The sequence below is a fragment of the Eriocheir sinensis genome, chromosome 20 (assembly GCF_024679095.1).
Source record: "Eriocheir sinensis breed Jianghai 21 chromosome 20, ASM2467909v1, whole genome shotgun sequence".
In the NCBI taxonomy this organism is placed as follows: Eukaryota; Metazoa; Arthropoda; class Malacostraca; order Decapoda; family Varunidae; genus Eriocheir; species Eriocheir sinensis.
In genome coordinates, this window is record NC_066528.1 from 20,685,875 (window position 1) to 20,708,018 (window position 22,144).

The following is a 22,144-nucleotide window of genomic DNA, read 5'->3' on the forward strand; positions in this document are numbered from 1 at the left end:
GAAACAAATACTCTTATACAGTACCCAAAAATCTCGCTTCAGAACTACTCGGAAAACAAATTACATCTCTGTTTTATCTTCCCATCAAACCCTGCCAAGCTCTTATGCCTGTTATGTACACTTGATAATATACATCTGCATTTTTTAATATCTATACAGTACCCAAAAATCTCACTTCAAAACTACCCAGGCTAAAAAAATTACATCTTTTTTTATCTTCCCATCAAACCCTGCCAAGCTCTTATGCCTGTTATGTACACTTGATAATATACATCTGCATTTTTTAATATCTATACAGTACCCAAAAATCTCACTTCAAAACTACTCAGGCTTAAAAAATTACATCTCTTTTTCATCTTCCCATCAAATGCTGCCAATTGCCAAGCTCTCATGCCTGTTATGCACTCTTGCTAATATATATCTGCACCTTTTAATATATTCTGTCATGTGAAATGCCCTTGTTGTTGCTGTAACCCGGCCACTGCGCTCGGCATGTCCCTGACCCCCACCTCTGACCTGGGAGCCAATATAATATACCTTTTAATATACTCTGTCATGTGGAAAGCCCTTGTTGTTGATGCTGTAACCTGCCCTCTGCACTCGGCATGTCCCTGACCCCCACCTCTGACCTCGGAGCCAATATAATATACCTTTTAATATACTCTGTCATGTGGAAAGCCCTTGTTGTTGATGCTGTAACCTGCCCTCTGCACTCGGCATGTCCCTGACCCCTCACCTCTGACCTGGGAGCCAATATATTATACCTTTTAATATACTCTGTCATATGGAAAGCCCTTGTTGCTGTAACCCGGCCACTGCACTCGGCATGTCCCTGACCCCCACCTCTGACCTGGGAGCTAATATAATATACCTTTTAATATACTCTGTCATATGGAAAGCCCTTGTTGTTGCTGTAACCTGCCCTCTGCACTCGGCATGTCCCTGACCCCCCACCTCTGACCTGGGAGCCAATATAATATACCTTTTAATATACTCTGTCATGTGGAAAGCCCTTGTTGATGCTGTAACCTGCCCTCTGCACTCGGCATGTCCCTGACCCCTCACCTCTGACCTGGGAGCCAATATAAAGTGTGTGTTGAGAGCCTAATGAATTACCTTGCAAGTTACTAATGCCATGTGCTTCTCTGAGCTGCCAGGAGGAGGAGGAGAAGGAGAAGAACAAAACTGTAGAGGAGGAGAAGGTAAGCTGTGTGTGTGTGTGTGTGTGTGTGTGAGAGAGAGAGAGAGAGAGAGAGAGAGAGAGAGAGAGAGAGAGAGAGAGAGAGAGCATATGCAAAAATAAAACATTCCATTTGTAAATAGTTTTATATGGGATGCTAAATTTCTTGGTGTGTATGTGTGTATGTGTGTGTGTGTGTGTTGGGGAGGGGGTCTGAGTGTGTGTGTGTGTGTGTGTGTGTGTGCATAACAAGAACATTATCACTTCATTAACAAAAACCTAAAAAAAATGATATACAGGATTTTTGCTGGTCCACATAAAGTTATTTCTAAGTTATTGTCATCCCTTGGTCATCCATGTCATTTTCATCCGTACATTTCCTTAGGTCATCCATAAGTTATTTCATCTCTTAATTATTTCCGAAGTCACTGTCATCACTAAGTTGCCATGATCCCTTTCAGCCCGGGGAGCCTTGCCAGCCGTCCCCATACATCCTGGACATCATCGAGGAGGAGCCAGACGAGGATGGGGAGCGCGAGGATGGAGAGTTCTCGGAGGACTCGGAAAGCGGCGAGGAGGAGTTCACGCCCTCACAGTGGAACTCCAACCTCACCCCCTCACACTCCCTGCTCAAGAGTCCGCAGAATAAGTCCGTAAGTCACTGAAGGAGGACTTTAAACATGTGTGCCTCAACATTTGGCTTCTAAGTAGTGGTGACATACCAGGCTTTAGCATAGCAGATCTTTAACATACCTGCAGTTAACTAGCAGTGACTAAAAATGGTATATTCAAATTAGCAAATACACCCTAATATTAATGGCAGTGTTCTTGTTGTCCTCTCCAGAGCCTGAAAAAGTGTGTGTTGGAAGAGGCAAGAGGCAGGAAAGATCTTTAACATACCTGCAGTTAACTAGCAGTGACTAAAAATGGTATATTCAAATTAGCAAATACACCCTAATATTAATGGCAATGTTCTTGTTGTCCTCCCCAGAGCCTGAAGAAGCGAGTGCGTTGGAAGAGGCAGCGTCACCACCGCGTGTATGAGTACCCCCCTGAGCCACGGTCCTGGGAGCAGCACGCCTTCACGGAGCCACAGTACAGGCGATCATGGGGAAGGTCATCTGTAGACTACCTCAATCTGGCAGGTGCGGAGAATGCTGGGGAGGATGTAAAATAAGAAGAAAAAGTCCACATCTCCACCACATTTTCACATAGGAGCCGTAACTATACTAACCTAACTATAATTTTGAACCTATAACTACGTACCTATAAAATCTGAACCTCTGCTGCTTTCCACATTTTCACACAGGAGCAGTAACTATACTAACCTAACTATAATTTTTAGACTATAACTACATACCTAACTTAACCCAACGTGACCTGACCTTTCTCTCAGACTGGGACTTGGGCGCGGACGAGTTCATTGCCGACGACGGTGAGGACATGGAGGACTACGTGTACCACAAGCCCTCGCGCCCCGCCCCCCCGCCCCCCATCTACAGCCTGGGCCCCATGACCTACGACGAGGCGACTGAAGGTACGCCACTATAGTCCATCGACATCGGAAATCCCCATTGTTTACAGATCTAGCGATGACCTGCGCATGGCAATCTGTCTCACTGTTAGTCTGTACATTATCTATTTATGGAACATATATACATTCATAATACCACTGCCTGGTGTTATTAATGGCTTGAGATTAGTGGGAAAGACAACGACTCAGTAAACCTTCCATATCCCTTGGCAATGCGGCTCATGTGACGTTGCCGCCTGATGGACCTTGGCAACAGGCGCCACAATGGACAACTCAAGTAGATCTCACTCTCGCGCCCTGCACAGCCATGCAAGAGAGAGAGAGAGAGAGAGGTAGCGACCCTGTCTGAGGAGAGTTTTGGAGTGATGTGGCACCAGCTCGGTCTCATGGGGAATCCCTGAGTTGCGTCCAAGGGCTCAAGTTGAAATCGATAGACTATAGGGGGGGGAGTATCCTGGACGTCTTTGCTTCTTTGATTTAGGAATAAGGAAAAAAATCCCTATCCATCCCTCCCTAACCCAAAGCTTCCCTTCCATCCCCAGGCTTCCTCGTGGACAACGGCGAGTTTTTCATCCGCTCATCCGGGTCCCCATTCACCTTCACCCGCTCCTCCTTCTCCGCCGCCGACTTCTTCCCGACCTCCAGCCATTCCTCGGACTACGACATGCTCTTCACCAACACAACCCAGACCCCAGGCGTGCCGTACCCACCCCCCAAGGCACCAGAGCAACCCGAGGACACCCAAGGGGATCTTCTGTACCCCAGCGAGCCAGACAGACACCCTGAGGAGGATATACAAGCTGGGAGTGCCGCACAAGAGGACGGCGAGGCTGGGGGTAGCGGGGTCAGTCTCGGCGAACTGCGACACACCAGGGACAAGTTACGTCTGGAGATTCCTTCCATGAGCGTCGCGGGGGAGTCTTCCGGTGGTGGTGATGGTGTTGAGAATGGTGGTGATGGTGATGGTGGTGTGGATTTCGGCAAGCAGAGTTACGTTCTTATGAATCATGCCGGGAGAGTTGAACCGGAAGTGAGTGAAGTTTGAGAATGGTGACGATGATAGCGATGATGATGATATTGATAGTGACAGGAAAGAGTGAGGTTTGAACGATGATAGAAGTGATAGTGTGGGTCAAATATTAATGATGGTGAGAGTGAAAGTGATAGGAAACAGTGAATTTTGAATATGGTTTGAAAGATGATAGTGACGATGATGGTGGTGATGGTGAAAGGGAAGAAGGTGGTTTTGAATGTGGGTTAAATGATGATAGGAGTGATAGTGTGGGTCTGATAATAATGGTGAGGGTGAAAGATAGTGAAGATGATGCAGATTATAGTGAAAGAAGGTGTTTTCAGTATGGGTTGAAAGACGAAAGTGAAGATGATGCTGGTAACAGTGAAAGGTGTTTTGAATATGACTTAAAAGATGATAGTGAAAGAAGGTGGTTTGAATATGAGTTTAAAAAAATGATGCAGATGATAGTGAAAGGTGGTTTGAATTTGAGTTAAAAAATGATAGTGAGGATGATGATGACGATGATAGTGACAGGGTATGTGTGTCACCTTCCTTATTTAATGACCAAGCAAGCACAAAGATAATGAATGACCTTACACAAAGAAACACCAGAAAAAAAACCAAGAATGAGCTTTTTTGATATCTTAACCTAATATCTCAGGACACGCAATTTATCATGTGTTACAGATGTTATGTGTTATTATTATTATTATTATTATTATTATTGTTGTCAAACTGAGGAGTGGGAGATATTTTGTTTTTTGGCACAAGGAGGGATAAGAGAAAAAGTATAAACACTTGTAAATCTATAAGTAACGGAATCTTAGAAATACTGATAATTTTGATGGCACAAGGAATGAAGGAAAGGGAAAGTATAAGTGCTTGTAAATCTATAAGCACAAGGAAAGAAGGAAAGGGAAAGTATAAACACCTGTAAATCTATAAGTAACGGAATCTTAGAAATACTGATAATTTTGATGGCACAAGGAAAGAAGGAAAGGGAAAGTATAAGTGCTTGTAAATCTATAAGTAACGGAATCTTAGAAATACTGATAATTTTGATGGCACAAGGAAAGAAGGAAAGGGAAAGTATAAACGCTTGTAAATCTATTAGTAACGGAACCTTAGAAATACTGATAATTTTGATGGTACAAGTAAAGAAGAAAAGAAGAATATAAACATCTGTGAATCTATAAGTAATAAGTTCTTGTACCTTGGAAATACCGTTCGCCTGGAAATCTATAAGTACCGGAACACTGGAAATTCTGGTCTGGAATTGAAGTGAAGTGACATGAGGTGAAGTGTGTGTTTCATGAATTACATCTTGATCCTCTGAAGTGAGCCTTGAAATAGCTGCCACAAGGGATGATTAATTAAGGAAGTGAGGAAGTGAATTGACATGAGGTGAAGTGACCAAGTGAAGTGAGTTTTTCATGGGTTACACTGAAGTCTTTGAAATGAGTCTTGAAATGAATAATTGAAAGAGATCATGTTAAGTAAGTTCTCCGAAAATGTTAGCATCAATAAGGAAGTGAAATGACATGAGTTGAAGTGAAATGAAGTTTGTTTTCCATGATTCTGTTGGATGCTCTCTGATATGAGCCTTGAAGTGAATAACTGCAAGGTATCATTTAGTTCTCAAGGAAGCATTGGAGTTAATGAAGTGAAATGACATGAGGTGAAGTGAAGTGAAGTGCATTTATTATAAACTACATCTTTGGCTTGATGAAGTGAGCCTTAGAATAACTGCAGAGACTCATTTAGTTCTCAGTGAAGTGTTAGAGTTAGTGACATGACATGACATGACATAAAGGGAAGGGAAGTGAAGTGTATCTCTGGCTATATGAAGTGAACCTTGACACAGCTATAGAGGGCCATCCAGCTCTCAGAGAAGTGTTATAGAGTTAGTGAAGGGAAATGACATGACAAGGTGAAGTGTCTCTGGCTAAATGACATGAGCATTGAACCAGCGATACAGGGGTTTATTTAGTCCTTAGTAAAGTGTAAACCATAAAAGAAGTGAACTGACATGAAGGGAAGTGACGAATATGAAATGCAGTGAAGTGAAGTGTGTCTAGCATTGAAAAAGATCCACAGAGAGGGTCATTTTAATCCTCAGTGAAGTGAAAGGCTAATTAAACTGAAGTGCATTTCTCATGGATAGTGTCTTAGGCTGAGTGACATGAGCCTGGAAATAGCTATAGGAGGTCATTTAGTTGAAGACTTGAAGTGAAGTGCAGTTTTCAAGTATCATCTCTAGCTACATGACATGAGCCTGAAAATAGAAGAGGAGGTTATTAGGTTAAAGTGAAGTGCAGTTTCTCAAGGATCATCTCTCTCATCTCACAAACATGCCTTGGAAATGTTGCAAAAGGGTCGTTAGTTTGAAGTGAAGTGCGGTTAACAAGTATCATCTCTCTAGCTGAGTGACATGAGCCTGGAAATCGAAGAGGAGGTTATTAGGTTGAAGTGAAGTGCGGTTTCTCAATGATCATCTCTCTCACCTCACTAACAAACCCCTAGAACACTTACTGAGGATGATTCTAAGCTCTCGGACACAGAATCGCTCCCTCATAATAACTCTTACAATGGAGAGATGAGAGAAACGCTTGCTATTTGTCTGCTTGCCTTTGTTTATGTAGCCTTGACGATTTGCCAGGTCTTGTCAAATGTAGCTCCTTGACACTCAGAAAGCCTTGTCAAATACTGGATTCTTGACTGTCAGGTGGCCTTGTCAAATGTAGCTCCTTGACAGTCAGAATCCCTTGTCAAATGTACCTCCTTGACAGATGGGAGGCCTTGTCAAATGTGGCGGTTGACAGCCAGAAAGCCTCGTCAAATGTAACTACTTTACAGTTTGCAGGCCTTGTCAAAAGTGGCTCGTTGACAGTCTGGAGGCCTTGTCAAAACACTGGGTTCTTGACTGTCAAAAGCCTTGTCAAATATAGCTACTTTATGGTTTGCAGGCCTTGTCAAAAGTGGCTCATTGACAGTCTGGAGGCCTTGTCAAAACACTGGGTTCTTGACTGTCAGAAAGCCTCGTCAAATATAGCCCTTTGACAGTCTAGAAGCCTCGTCAAAATGCTAGCTTCATGACAATTGGGAGGCTTGTCGAAAGTGGCTCATTGACAGTCAGAAAGCCTTGTCAAATATAGCCCTTTGATAGTCTGGAACCCTTGTCAAAACACTTGCTTCTTGACAGTTGCCAGGCCTTGTCAAATGTGGGCCCTCTACGGTTGGCAGGCTCGTCAAAACACGGCTCTTCGACAGTCTGGAGGCCTCGTCAAAACACTGTCTGGTCTGTTTCGTTGGTGCACTGCGATCGCAACTCACGGTATAGGTTTGCACTCTATGGGCTAAGTCTGGGTCTGGGTCTGGGGTCTAAGTCTGGGTCTGGGTTTCACGGTATTAGTGGTATAAGACATTTTTTCTTACGTATAGACGACTGCGGGTTAACTTCATTGATATAAGTGACTGGTACGTAATTGGGTGGTGATGAGGAAGCTTGGTGTTGAAATGGGTATGTTATGAGATGGAGGTGAGATTTTGGTGATGAATTGGGTAGGCAACGAGATTGTGGTGGTGATATCTGGTGTTGAAATGGATACGGGTGATGGTGGTGAGATTTTGGTGATGAATTGGGGACGCAACGAGATTGTGGTGGTGATATCTGGTGTTGAAATGGATACGGGTGATGGTGGTGAGATTTTGGTGGTGACGAGAGCAGTTGGAGTTGAATTGGGTACGTAACATGATGGTGGTGATGGTGATGAGGAGATTTTGGTGTTGATGTTGGCAGATGGTGTTGCATTGGGTACATAAAGCGATGGTGGTGATGAGATTTTGGTGTTGAAATGGTTGCATAACTCAGCGATGGTGGTGGTGATTGATAACTAGGAGATTCTGGTGTTGATGTCGGCTGGTGTGTGGCTGCCGGAGGAGGAGGTTCCAGCGCCCCACACACACCCAGTGCCTCTCTCGTGTCTTAGGAAAAACGTATACCGTCCACTCTGCCTCACGCGATAGTCCTACGCCACACGACAACTACCGTGGCACTCTGCGTTGGTGGCACCGGCGGAGGGTCGCAGCGCCTGACCAGCCGTGCCGTCACCCCAGAACGCCGCTGTAGCCTCACATCACTCTTTGTTTTTGAAGCTTTCCGTCACCTTGTAAATAGTGTCCGTGTCGTAGTCGCTTTCGAACCCTCAGACTTCATGTGAATTTCCTCTTCCTCCTCGAGTGAAAAGACAGTTAACTAAATCATCGAGTATGTATAGGTTAGCTAGGGCTCTATACATAGTTTACATAGTCTATATATATATATCGTTCAATACCAAAGATTTCCATAGTGCTGGCGAGGATACCGAGTCCAGCTTCCACAAACACCCAGATGTACATTTGCGACAGTTATCGTAAGAAGTGCCCCCTCCCCCTCCCGCCCTCGCCGCCCCCTCCTCCTCCATTTATCAACGTCATTCGTGCGAGTCCGAACATCGTGTGAACCTGTTATTTGTATCTAGAAGCGCGGAGAGTCGTAGAAGAGTGTAGAGAAGAGGTTAGTAAGTTATCTGCCACTGGCAATGTCAACTGGAAACATGGTAGGGGCTTTGCGTATGGGGGGAAACACACACACACACACACACACACACACACACATGAGAGAGAGAGAGAGAGAGAGAGAGAGAGAGAGAATATTTACACATGTTATTTGCTTTCAAGGAGTAGGAAAAGAAGGAGGAGGAGGAGGAGGAGGAAGGAGATGAATAAGAACACACACACACACACACTTTTTCTCGTCTCCTCCCCTTCTCTTTCTCTCTCTCCATTCCTTTCTTCCTCTTCCCTTCTACCTTCTTTTCCTTTCTTCAATCCATTTTCTTCTCTTCCTATCTTCTCTCTCTATCTTCTTCCTTAAAGTCTTCCCTTCAACCACAGTCCCTTCTCCCTCTCTCAGCCCCTCACACACACCTTAGGGCTACTTAGGTACACACATATAGCCCCCTCCTCTTCATCCTCCTCCTTCCGAGACTTCCAATATATATGCAAGAACCCAGCCACAAGCCTTACCAAACTATCCCTAGGCTTATAAAACTACCCATGGAAATACTGATATACTAACACAACAGCCTCAATGAAAGCCTTACTATATGTGTGTGTGTGTGTGTGTGTGTGTGTGTGTGTTAGCCCCGCTGTGTTTGAGGTTAAGGGCCTTTGTTAATTACTATAGCGACTGTCCAAAGATTAACGTGTATGACTTAATATATTCTTAGTGATGTGTCTTGCTCTGTGCTCAAAAACATTATCAGGAGAAGCAGCTTTTGGTCATGTTCTGAAAACCCCGATACCTTTCCATTCTCTGCTGTCCCTTCACATTAAGTTGTTTTTTTATTCCTTTTTGTCTAATTATGTTTTTCCTTGCATGTAATTCTTCTTGTTTTTCCTCCTCTCCTTCCTATCTTCATACTTTATTCTTTGTCTCCTGTTTCCTCTGTTCTAATTTCATGTCTTTTGTTTACTCTTCTTCTCCTCCTCCTTCAATTTCATCTGTTCCCTTCCTACCTTACCTTCCTCCTCCTCCTCCTCCTCCTTCTTCTTCTTCTGTTTACCCTTCTTCTTCTCCTCCTTCAATTTCATCTGTTCCCTTCCTACCTCACCTTCCTCCTCCTCCTCCTTCTTCCCAATTTCATCTTTCCTTTCCTCCTCCTCCTCCTCCTCCTCCTATCCAATTTCATCTCTTCCCTTCTTCCCTTCCCCTCTCCTCCTCCTCCTCCTCCTTCCCAATTTCATCTTTTCTTTCCTTTCCTCCTCCTCCTTCTATCCAAATTCATCTCTTCCCTTCTCATAACCTTCCCCTCTCCTCCTCCTCCTCCTCCTTCTATCCAGTTTCATCTCTTACCTTCCCCTCTCCTCCTCCTTCTCCTCCTCCTCTACTATAAATTCAAGAAGCTGTGTAAATATATATATATAAAAAATATCATGTATAATTCTCTACCGCGCGTCCGTTTATACGCAGAATAACACAACACTGTATATCATTTACCGAGTGTGGACGGCAAAGCTGGTTGTGAATATTTATTTTGCTGTCGTCTTTCTGCAGCTTCTCTTTGCGTTGTATAAATGTGATGAAAAAAGAAGTTATTATCATCATTATTATTATTATTATCATCTGCCCACGACTCTTGTGATTAATAGACCAGTTTCCTACATTAGTTTTTAGACCATTTTGTTAATAAAGCCTATGAACTAATGCATTGTGACTTTATTAACAAGAATATCATAAGAATATCTATTGGAATATATTTTAGAGGCACTTTCAGACATAAGGGCCAATTATTATTATTATTATTATTATTATTATTATTATTATTATTGAAACTTCACTGGTTGAGATAGCATAGGAGAAAGTATTGTATTTTAAAGGCATATCCAGACTCAATAGCCAGTTTTCAAAGTAGTAGTAGCAGTAGTAGTAATGGTAGTAGTAGTAGTAGTGGTAGTAATAGTAGTAGTAATAGTAGTAGTAGTAGTAGTAGTAGTAGTAATAGTAGAAGTTGTAGTTATTAAACCCAAACAGACCCTTGCTAAAAAAATAAAAAAAAATCCATAAAATAAAGAGAAATAAAGAGAAAAAAAAGTGAAGGAGAGAAGGACAAAAAGGTAACTGAGATGAGCACTGGGGCCATGTGTAGCAAGAGCATATACCCCAAACTGCACTTTCCCCCACAGTAAATAATTTAGGATCGTTAAAAAAATACAGAAGTCCAGGTAAGGTACGTAGCATTTATTACATACCTCTGCATATTATTAGTACAGGATGGGATGACACACACACGCGCACACACACACACACACACACACACACACACACACACACACTCTATCTTCCATACGAAAACCCACAAACCAAATTCTTGAGTCTATACATAACAAGAACTATAATCTCACTCACTCACACACGCACTCATTAATAACTCTTCTTATTTACTCTATTATGAACCTTGCCTATAAACTAACTCACTCACTCACAGTCACACTCATTAATAACTCTTCTTTTTTACTCTGTTATGAACCTTGCCTATAAACTAACTCACTCACTCACAGACACACTCATTAATAACTCTTCTTTTTTACTCTATTATGAACCTTGCCTCCTAAAACAATGAGTGAGGCAGCCGTGACATCATTCATTAGTTCAACTTTTGCAGGGGGGCATCATAGGGTAACAGGATAACTGACTCACACACACACTCATTGATAACTCTTCTTTTTTACTCTATTATGAACCTTGCCTCCTAAAACAATGAGTGAGGCAGCCGTGACATCATTCATTAGTTCAGCTTTCACAGGGGGGCATCATAGGGTAACAGGATAACTGACTCACACACACATGTACGCACTCATTAGTAACTGTTCTCTTTACTCTGTTATGAACCTTGCCTCCTAAAACAATGAGTGGGGCAGCCGTGACATCATTCATTAGTTCAGCTTTCACAGGGGGGCATCATAGGGTAACTGGATAACTGACTCACACACACACTCATTAGTAACTGTTCTCTTTACTCTATTATGAACCTTGCCTCCTAAAACAGTGAGTGGGGCAGCTGTGACGTCATTCATCAGTTCAGCTTTCACAGGGGGGACCGTACGGGAACTTTCTGAATCGTGCGTGTGTGGCTAACTTAACATTAACACACTTCTATAGGGGTAATATCGACTCCTGCAGCCTCTTGATGTCCTTATATATATCAATCCTTCTCCTACTTCTTCTTCTCCTTCTCCTCCTCTTATAGATGTGTAAGTCTTCCTTCTCAAATGTCAAATAATTCTGCTTAACTTCCACTTCCTCCTCCTCCTCCTCCTCCTCCTCTTCCTTCTATGTGACTTAAGGTGTATCAGTCTTCTTTCTCAAACATCAAATAACTCCACTTAACTTCCTCCTCCTCCTCCTCCTCCTCCTCTTCCTTCTATGTGACTTAAGGTGTATCAGTCTTCTTTCTCAAACATCAAATAACTCCACTTAACTTCCTCCTCCTCCTCTTCTTCCGTCCTCTTCCTCCTCCTCAGTGACTATCTGTATCAGTCTTCCTCCTCAAACATCAGATAGCTCAACTTCACCTCCTTCTTCTTCCCTCCAGCCTCCTCCTCCTCATCTTCCTCCTCCTCCTCTTCCTCCTTCTTCTCCTCCTTCTTCTTGGTAACCTTCCCGATCTTCTCCTTCGGTTTTGGCTTCGGTTTGGCTTTTCCAACCACATATTCCGGCTTGTGGAACTTCCTTGAGCTTAAGACTGGGTAGTGAACCTCTTCCTCCTCCTCCTCTTCTTCCTCTTCCTCCTCCTCTTTCTCCTCCTCCTCCTCTTTCTCCTTCGGTGGTTTCGAGTCCTTCTTGGGCAGAGGAGGAATGGCAGGCTTTTTGAAAATCACTTTCGGGCGGTCATCCTCGTCAAGCTCCATTTTCTCTGTTGTCTCCTCAGTCTGGGTCTTGTCGGGTCGTGCGCTGAGGTCAGAGAGGAGCCTAAGACCCTCTCGCTTATTCTCAGCATCACTCAGCACTGGGGTGTCGCGCATGTCGTAACGCTTCCAGTTATGGGGATTTTTTACGAAGTCTGGGGTGCTATTCCTCGGACCTCCCCCTCTTGCCCCCCTCCGTCCCCCGCCTCTGCCTCGCCACTGCGGAGGGCGCCCTCTTGGCCTACTAAAGCAAGGCCTCTTCCTCCCATCCTCCCCCTCCTCCTCCTCTTCCTCTTCCTCCTCCTCGTGCTCCCGTTTCAGCTGTGGTTCGAGGTCTTTGGCAGCTGATTGGAGGGAGGAGAAGAGAGCGTCCACCCGTGTGTTGAATTCAGTGTCGCCGGATTTGAGGCGGAAGGTGTCCATCGTGGGTGTCTGTCAGGCCTCTTAGCAGCACTAAAAATGGAGGAGTCTTAGAGTGAGCTGGTCATGGATTTGGGATTTTGGGAAAGTAAACTAAGAAATGGAAGGGATGGAAGTATTGAAGAATAGAGTTAGAATAGAATAGATTTAGAGTAAGCTGGTCATGGATTGGATGCTTGGGAAGATAAAGTGAAGGAGAAGGAGGAAAGGGAGGTAGAGGAAGGGAAGAATAGAAGGAGAAACAGGAGATGGAAGGGAAGTTAAGAGAGGGAAGTATAGAAGAATAGAGGAGGAGGAGAGCCTTAGATTAGAGTCTTAGAGTGAGCTGGACATTATGCAGTTGGGGATTTTGTGAAGGGTAAACTACAGGAAATGGGAGGAAAGGGGAGGCAGGGAGGAGTAGAATAAGATAGGAAGACAGGGAAATATGGCAAAAAGGAAACTGGAAAGGCTGGGAAGGGAAGGAAATAATCAGAATGGGAGGTAGAGAAGTATGGCAGAAAGGAGAGGCAATGGTAGGGAAAATATAGTAAGAATGGGAGGCCAGGAAATATGGCAGAAAGGAGATTATGGAAAGGCAGAGGAAGGGAAGGAAATAGGAAGAATAGGAGGCAGGGAGGTATGGCAAAGAGGAATGACTTTGGCAAGGCAGGGAAGGAAAGTACAAAGAGGAGGCAGGGCAAGAGGAAAGACTTAAAAAAATATAGAGGAAGGATTAACCCGGTAGCAGCAGGGATCATGTTTCTTAATGGTCCCCCCAAGCGAGAAAAATGAAAAAAAATCACCCCTCACACAATCCATTTCATAATATATATCAAAGCATTTGTGATCAGATTATGTATCATCTATTTTGGGGGGTGTAAATCGTGGCACAAATTTGGCCCATCGCTGCTACACGGTAAAGCCACAAATTTGGCCCGTCGCTGCTACCGGGTTAAGGAGAGAGAGAGAGAGATGGTACTTCAAATAATTTATACGTAAGTTAAATCTTTTCCTATCTTACCTGGATGGGGACACGCCCCATCCATAAAACTGTGCGATGTCTCCAACCAAAACTGCATCTGATGATTTTCATGAAGATGGTCAGATGGTTGGCTAATATAACATCATGAGATGGCACGGAAAACTATACTAATTTTCAATACCCAGTCAATAACGACAATCCAAACAAAACACCAAAAGAACAACCAAACCAGGCAGTAAATTAATCAAACTCGTATAAGATCTGACCAAGGTGCTTGCCCGGCTGGTGCTTGAAGGAATTCATCGAGATGACAGAAACAACAGAATCCGGCAAGCTGTTGATTGATTATTTGAGCGTTCATTTTGGCGCCGCAACTGCTGGGGCGGCAAGCTGTTCCAAATGTTAAGTACTTGCGGGCTCTCACATCAGTGTTACAACGGGGGACAAAAAGCTTATAGGAGTGACCTCTAGTGTCCCTATTGCGATTTCTCGTCAGCAAATATTCAAGATAAAGAGAAAGTCCTTTTAAAATTTTAAACACCATAAGACCAGCTCTGATCAGTCTGCCTTTGATCGAGTAGAGACTCAGTTGCATGAGACTTTTAATAGTTTAACATCACCCAATTATTCAGTAAACCACACCACAGAAGCTTAGTCGAGGATTGGCCAACTATGCAAAATAAAAACCGCTCATAAAATCTGGAGTTCTGCAACTAGTTCCCTTAAGAATACTATAACTTATGCCACTAGTTTTACCTGCAATCTCTCTCACATGAAGATGGACCTTGAAAGAAGAATCAATCCTGACCCCAAGATCTTTGTGGTTAACATCTAAAATGGGTTGCTCCTATATTAACTTCTCAGGCCATCTAGCTAAGGAAACCAACTTATAACTACTACGCTGGGTATTTCTGAACCTTCCCTGCACCATTACATATACCAATCAGTACGCCATGACTGCAGAGACCCGCCCATGTATGACAGGCCCAAGAAATTATACCAAGGGCCAGCGGGGCATCTCTTGGGCTTCTCCTGTAGACCCACGGGGCTGCACAGGGTTATAACAGCCTCTTACGGACCCACAAATGCCCCTCACTCCCTCTGGTCAGGTCACAGGGTCAAGGGCTTGGGGTCAACATGAGTTATTGGTCAGTAAATTAAGAAATTATACCGAAGACCAGCGGGGCATCACTTGGGCTTCTCCTGTAGACCCACGGGGCTGCACAGGGTTATAACAGCCTCTTACGGACCCACAAAAGCCCCTCACTCCTTCTGGTCAGGTCGCGGGGTCAAGGGCTTGGGGTCAACATGAGTTATTGGTCAGTAAAGGAAGTCTATTACCAAGGAATGGCGGGCGCTGGGAAGGTCTACGAGCCTATGAGTATTTGAATTGTTTTTATTTTTTATATGGTAATAGATATATGTTTTTTGCCTTATACAATCTTTATTTTAAGTTAATGATTTATTTTAACCTTACACTGAGTTGAATACGTGGATAGATCATGACTTCAGTGGTATGTGTGGCCGTGCATATTTGTTTTATGTGCATTTTAAGCCTCAAAGTCCCCTCATCTTAAAGAAAATAGTTGATATATTTGATTTATTCCGTTATCTGTCTTTTTATTCACGTGGAAGTCACCCAAAACCCAAAATTCCCAGGTTGAAAATATGAAATTCCACATCTATATGATTCTTACTGCATTTTAAGCCTCCAAGTCTCCTCATATTAATGAAACTAAACAATTTATTTGATTTATTCCATTATCTGTCTTTTTATTCACGTGGAAGTCACCCAAAACCCAAAATTCCGAGGATGAAAATATGAAATTCCACGTCAATATGATTCTTATTGCATTTTAAGCCTCCAAGTCCCCTCATATTAAAGAAACTAGAAAATTTATATGATTTATTCCGTTATCTGTCTTTTTATTCACGTGGAAGTCATAATATACCCAAAATTCCCAGGTTGAAAATATGAAATTCCACATCTATATGATTCTTACTGCATTTTAAGCCTCCAAGTCTCCTCATATTAAAGAAAATAGTTAATATATTTGATTTATTCCGTTATCTGTCTTTTTATTCACGTGGAAGTCATAATTAAAGACCAAAATTCCACGTATCTATGTTTTCCAATGCACTGTAAGCTTCCACGTTACGCCATATTGGAGAAACTAGTAGATTTATGGGATTTATTAAGCTAGTTAACTTTAAAATAGCCTAAAAATCCACCATTCCTTAAAACTAGCAATTAAAACACCAAAATTCTCCTCATCTATGCCTTCCACTGCACTGTAAGCTTCCACGTTACGCCATATTGGAGAAACTAGTAGATTTATGGGATTTATTTAGCTAGTTAACTTTCAAACAGCCTAAAAATCCACCATTCCTTAAAGCTAGTAATTAAAAGACCAAAATTCCACGTATCTATGTTTTCCACTGCACTGTAAGCTTCCACGTTACGCCATATTGGAGAAACTAGTAGATTTATGGGATTTATTTAGCTAGTTAACTTTAAAATAGCCTAAAAATCCACCATTCCTTAAAGCTAGTAATTAAAACACCAAAATTCCACGTATCTATGTTTTCCAATGCACTGTAAGCTTCCACATAACGCCATATTGCAGAAACTAGTAGATTTATGGGATTTATTAAGCTAGTTAACTTTAAAATAGCCTAAAAATCCACCATTCCTTAAAACTAGCAATTAAATGACCAAAATTCTCCTTACCTATGCCTTCCACTGCACTGTAAGCTTCCACGTTACGCCATATTGGAGAAACTAGTAGATTTATGGGATTTATTTAGCTAGTTAACTTTAAAATAGCCTAAAAATCCACCATTCCTTGAAACTAACGATTAAAACACCAAAATTCTCCTTACCTATGCCTTCCACTGCACTGTAAGCTTCCACGTTACGCCATATTGGAGAAACTAGTAGATTTATGGGATTTATTTAGCTAGTTAACTTTAAAATAGCCTAAAAATCCACCATTCCTTAAAACTAGCAATTAAAAGACCAAAATTCCACGTATCTGTTTTCCAATGCACTGTAAGCTTCCACGTTACGCACTGGGGAATTTATTTAGGAGTTATACAGTTAAGGTCCTGAAGACCACCCATCAACCCGGACTCTAGAGGAAGGCGTCCAAGCGAATCAAGAACAAGTTCCGGGGGGCAGCATGAGCCAATGCAAGATGGCGCCACTATAAACACTCGCCTGCGCCAGAACGGGCTGGGCTGACCATCAGGCCCCACAGGGAAGAAGCCTTGGGCCGACCATCAGGCCCCACTGGGTAGAAGCCTACCGGCGCAATAGGCCGAGACGTTAAAAAAAAATATATATGTATATATATTTAAGTGTTATACATACATACCAGGGAATATATTTAAGTGTTATACATACCGTACTGGGAAAAATATTTAAGCATTACGTACTGGGGAATATATTTGTATTTGACGGAAACTCAACAACCTCCCAAAGCCTTATACCAATTATGACCTCTCCCAAAGCCTTGCAAAATATACGCAGATGTCTATACCCACTTAATTCAATAGGTATTGATATTTTACTTCTCTTTATTCTATTTTATCATTGTGTTTTACTGTATGATATATCTACCTGTTGCTGCTTTAGATTAACATTTTCTATTTTCGCTTAATGAATCTTAAATAACATAACTGGTGCCACTATAAAAAATACCTACAATTAAATGTCTGTCTGCTTGTGGGGATCTCGAAGCTGAAGGTTAGTATGTTCACCACGTACTGGCTTGTGTATGTTTAAATAGTATCGGGAACAAGTACTTGGTTACTTAACAATAGCAAGGGTTGAGTGTGAAGAATTTGCCTCTGCGCTGCAGCACATTAACCCATCCGCTGTGGTTGGCACATATTTGGCCTTCACTGGTACCCTGGTAATGTAACACTCCCATGCCTTTCTCTGCCTCTGTGATAGATAGAGGGGTGTTTATCCTTTATTTGTGATAGATAGAGGGGTGTTTATCTTTTATTTGTAAGGGAATGTTGGGGACGGAAAGGGAATGGGAGCCAGTAAGATACAAAGGGAGACCCGAAAGGTGAAAAAAATGCGAAGATATAAACGAAGAGAATCTTGAAGCGCTGCACTTCCTTAAAAGCCAGTTAGTGGACTGATGCAGAAGGTCTTTAAAGGTAAGGTGTGAATTTCCACTGTAGCGGGGGGGGGGGGGGGGTGTCGCTACATCCCTTTTTTGACGACCACTATGGTCGTGATGGGATGTGGTAGCGTGGTCATCGTCTACATTCCCGAGCGCTGGTCCCGGATGGTAAGGCCTCAGGACAAGTGAACACTCGTTCCGAGGTTTGTGACCAGAAGGGCGTTACTTGTGTGATTAAGGAAGGTGGGAGGATTTCCGTGTGAACCACTTGTGAGACGGCAGATTGAAGATGATAAAAACTCATAGTAAACCTGAAAAAAGCCTTAGTGTGTTTTAACCATCAATAAACTTTATCAGCCCATATCTCAAAACATAAGTTTATTCCCCTAACGTTAACCTTTGGGCAGTTTTTTTTTGCTTTTCAATGAAACAGACTAAAAGGCGATTCAAATCATCGTCGCTGTTTTTTTGATATATCTGGTTTAACAAAAAAAAAAAAAAAAAAAAAAAAAAAAAAAGAAAAAATAAAATCTAACGACGAAGAAACATTTCATATTATAACGTCTCTAAGTCACAGAAAAATGAAGGTTGTGGGGCCAATAATAACGATGGGGCCAATAATAACGACGGAGATTCGCTTTTAAATTTTCGTTGTAGTTGTAGTTGGAGGGGGGGGGGGAGAGGGGTCAATATAAAATCAGAGCGATTCATTGCATTATTTACGATACCGATCCCCGATCTACTCTCCCCTTAAGAAACTGGATGGTGATAATGTACTATGGGGTTGGGGGGGGGGGGGGGGATGTGTGCAAGGGTTCAGTAATCTCAAATGCGCAGCAAAACAGGGTCCAAATGATAACAGTAAGGTTGTATATAAATATGTATTTAGTTTCAAAGGTTAGCGGAGTACTAAAAAAAAAATGAATGACTGACATGCAGGCTGTATGCCTCTACTCTAACTAGCTACCGGCACAAGGGAGATTTGGAGAATACATAATGCTTAACTCTGGTTGCTGGAGGAGAAGCGGGAGCTGGCGTGGCGTCGGCAGGGGACGTCCACGATGGGAAAGGGGCGGTCCTGGTGATGGACAAGCGGGCGCCGCGCCGCTTGATGTGGAGAGGGAGCAGCTCGGGTGGGGTGGAGAGGCGGGCGCTCGTCGTGATGTAGGGAGCGGCGGTATATCGGCCACCAAGGAAGTGGTAGCACGGCCACGGGCAGTCGAGGGGCAGGTTACCCCGCCATACAAGTTCCCATCCTGTAGTCAGTCTCACACAGCAGGCCGTGGGTGGTTCTTCGGGGGGGGCTGAGTGGAGATATGGACACCACTCCAACTCAAACTCGCTGCCTTTCTTGCCTCCTGCTGCTCGTCTCCTGACTAGCCCGCCTCACACAGCAGGCCGTGGGTGGTTCTTCGGGGGGCTGAGTGGAGAGATAGACACCTATCTGACCAGCCCGCTTCTCTGTGATTTATCGCTGCCGTTCCTTGCTGTAGGGGTGTTCGTCTCCAAAGCTTGTCTCTTGCTGCAGCGGTGCTTGTCTCCTCACTGACCCGTGGGTCTCCTTGCCCTCGCCTTCTCGCCTTTGCTCCTCGCTAAGCTCCTCCCCCTTCTTCACGTGACTCCCTCTCGGCATTACAATCAAACCCTACCTGCCTAACTAACTAGTTATTGGTTTCTGGGGGGGGGTTCGAGGCTTTGAGATGAGGGATTTCAGTAACTCGTTCATGATATTTACTCATTCGCTCGCCGTGTTATCTTCTCATAACCTTTTACACACTTACATTCCTTAGCCACCCATTCACTCTTTCACTCATTCGCTCTTTCACTCATCCACGCTCCCACTCGCTCACACTTACTCACTCTGTCACTCACTGACTTGCATTCGTTCATTCACGCACTCGCTTACACTTACTCACTCTGTTACTCACTGACTTACTCACATTCTCGTTCACTCACATTCGGACCATTACACCACCATTGAAGTGCTGCACCACATTTAATAGCCAGGTAATGGACTGATGCAGGTCTTAAAAGGTAAGGTTTGTATTTCCACCATTGAAGTGCTGCACCACATTTAATAGCCAGGTAATGGACTGTTGCAGGTCTTAATTTAGCTGGTTTGTGAATCTTCAAACATTACCTGGAACAGTTGTATTAACTTTACCATGAGCAAGTGTTGACTTCATCTAAATAAGCGTGATTCTGAAGGCCATTTGCGCGCGGCCTAAACTCGTTAATCATTTCCTTTATTTTGAGAAACTAAAACATTAGCCACATAAGACTGAATAAAAAAGATGAAGGAAATTTTGAATACTTCAAAAGTAACAAAAACTGCGTTTGAGTCTTTTATGGAAGAAATCGGAACACGACCGTTCACAACCTTACTAAGGACGAGTACTTTGCTTTGAAAGCCCTCACCAATAAAGGTAAAGGTTATGGCGTAGTTTTACTCAACAGATGATTGTCACTAAAATGGGTAACATTCTATCGGATCGCAATAAATACACGCATGTTACTAATAATATATTTCATGAACTTTTAAAATTAGAAGACATATCACACGGGCTGTTGCGAAATCTACCAAAAGAGGATATCAATATACTCTAGACTACGGCCCAACGGTTCCAAACCAGCATAATGTATGGGATATCAAAAGTCCACAAGGATGGTTGCCCTCAGACCAATTTTATATGCCATAGGAACATTTAATTATAATATTGCGAAGTATCTTGTTCCAATCCTAGCACCGATTACAACGAACTCGTATTCCTCCAAAGATACTTTCATTTGTTAAAGAGCTAACATCGTTAAAGAGAAAGTTACGTCATGGCTAGTTTCGACGTAGTCTGGTATTTCAAGACACTTTCCCTTCTCACATCAGCTGTTTCTAAATGTCAAAGGGGGATATCAATCAGGCTTTAATGAGTGTTTTTAGGCTCAGGGTACAGAAGAAGGGTCAACCTACCATAAAACTACTGGAAATGCCCACAACTCCTGCGAAAGCCTTGTCAAATAGGTGTTCTTGGGCGGTAAAATGTCTTTTTATACGACCCAGAGTCTTTATTCACGAACATTCCGTTATTGATTGATTGATTGATATTTTATTGTTGCAAATAAAACAACAAAGGAGTTAGATGAAACAATAGATATTTGCATTAATGAACTTTTCAAAGATTCAGACCTTGTAATGGGGTACGATATAACTTCCTTTCGAAAACTACTCGAGATAGCGTTAAAAGACAGTATTTTCCTGACGGAGTGGCTATGGGTATCCCGCTAGGTACGACCCTCAGTAACATTTTCCTGTGCTTTCACGAACGTAACTGGTTAAAAGATTACCCGTCTGAATTTAACCCGTACGCTGCGAATGGCATAGATTTGGCCTTCACTGGTAGCCTGGTAACATACACTCCCAGGTCTTTCTCTGCCTCTGTGGTGGACAGTGGAGTGTTTCCCATGTGGTATTGGTATGCTGGATATCCCTTCACTGGTAGCCTGGTAACATCGAGTCCCAGGTCTTTCTCTGCCTCTGTGGTGGACAGTGGAGTGTTTCCCATGTGGTATTGCTGGTATGCTGGATTTCCCCTCCCAAGGTGCATGACTTTACTACATTTTTCTTCATTAAGTTGTAGCAGACACTTTTTGCTCCATCTCTGTAGCTTGGTGATGTCTTCTTGTAGGAAATCCGCAGTCAAGGGGTTAAGCCTACATTTTATCGTAGATACGTAGACGACACCTTTCTCACCCTTAAATCCCCTGACCACATTCCTCTGTTCCTTGAATAGCTAAATTCCAAGCGCCCTGACATGGAATTCACCGCTGAGCTAGAAAAAGACAATAGCTTATCCTTTTTAGATGTTCATATAAAAAAGTGTAGCTACGGATGGCTTCACCACCCGCAAACCAACCTTCACAGGCCTGTGCACAAGATTCAAGTCCTTTATTCCATTAACTTATAAAAGAAACCTAATCACACTAGCAACACGCATTTATCACATTTGCTCGACCTATTTTACACTCCACCATGAACTATCACGCCTCAAGGTGATGTTATGTAGCAACGGTTACCCTGTACGATTTATTATTGGCAAAACACTAAATAGTCTATTGATGCCAAAGGATATTCTTCAACACAGTTCCACGCCACAATGTTTACTTTCCAATAGAGTACAGATCGAGGCGCTCAAAGCCTGCAGTTAACGAACAAACTCCTCAAGCTCATCCGGTCCTGTTACCCACAAATTACTCTCGGTTATATTTAAAATGAACAAACCATACAATCACTCTTCCACACCAAGGATATAACACCTTTACAACTAGTCTTCTGTGACTTACAAATACACGTGTGACAGCTGCCAGGCGTCATATATAGGTAAAACAGTATTATTATCTGCATTGTAATTTTTTTCATTGTTTCTTTCATTTGTTTTTCTTCAACCCACTG

The 22,144-nt window shown here is 42.9% G+C and overlaps 2 protein-coding genes and 2 long non-coding RNA genes across 9 annotated transcripts in view; 1 reads left to right on the forward strand and 3 right to left on the reverse strand.

The window, feature by feature from the left end:
* The window catches only part of LOC127001361 (uncharacterized), a 49,560-nt gene extending 44,931 nt beyond the window's left edge, over window positions 1-4,629 (forward strand). For 2 of the 3 annotated variants that reach the window (XM_050865859.1, XM_050865860.1), the window contains exons 15-19: window positions 1,158-1,202; window positions 1,642-1,833; window positions 2,172-2,325; window positions 2,577-2,717; window positions 3,257-4,629. In XM_050865859.1, coding sequence (XP_050721816.1) covers window positions 1,158-1,202; window positions 1,642-1,833; window positions 2,172-2,325; window positions 2,577-2,717; window positions 3,257-3,759 — 1,035 coding nt within the window. In that variant the 3' untranslated portion in view covers window positions 3,760-4,629. The remainder of the gene's footprint in view (window positions 1-1,157; window positions 1,203-1,641; window positions 1,834-2,171; window positions 2,326-2,576; window positions 2,718-3,256) is intronic. The other variant, XM_050865861.1, reaches the window with a different exon arrangement.
* LOC127001371 (uncharacterized) lies at window positions 21-1,149 on the reverse strand. Its single transcript, XR_007755171.1, has 3 exons — window positions 872-1,149; window positions 737-764; window positions 21-622 (listed from the first exon to the last, which is right to left on the reverse strand). It is a non-coding gene; the product is annotated as an uncharacterized LOC127001371 (long non-coding RNA).
* Window positions 4,630-7,332: 2,703 nt separating the features above from the next.
* LOC127001370 (uncharacterized) lies at window positions 7,333-10,018 on the reverse strand. The gene is made up of 2 exons (XR_007755170.1): window positions 9,379-10,018; window positions 7,333-9,288 (listed from the first exon to the last, which is right to left on the reverse strand). It is a non-coding gene; the product is annotated as an uncharacterized LOC127001370 (long non-coding RNA).
* Window positions 10,019-10,489: 471 nt separating this feature from the next.
* LOC127001363 (ABC transporter F family member 4-like) lies at window positions 10,490-14,943 on the reverse strand. 4 transcript variants are annotated; one of them, XM_050865866.1, is made up of 2 exons: window positions 14,903-14,943; window positions 10,490-12,630 (listed from the first exon to the last, which is right to left on the reverse strand). In XM_050865866.1, exon 2 carries the CDS (start codon window positions 12,598-12,600, stop codon window positions 11,806-11,808), a length of 795 nt encoding a protein of 264 aa, XP_050721823.1. In that variant the 5' UTR covers window positions 12,601-12,630; window positions 14,903-14,943; the 3' UTR covers window positions 10,490-11,805. The 4 variants fall into 4 exon arrangements, with proteins under 4 accessions (XP_050721823.1, XP_050721822.1, XP_050721826.1 ...); XM_050865865.1 differs by lacking the exon at window positions 14,903-14,943 and adding an exon at window positions 14,733-14,880; XM_050865869.1 differs by lacking the exon at window positions 14,903-14,943 and adding an exon at window positions 14,562-14,726.
* Window positions 14,944-22,144: the final 7,201 nt, after the last annotated feature.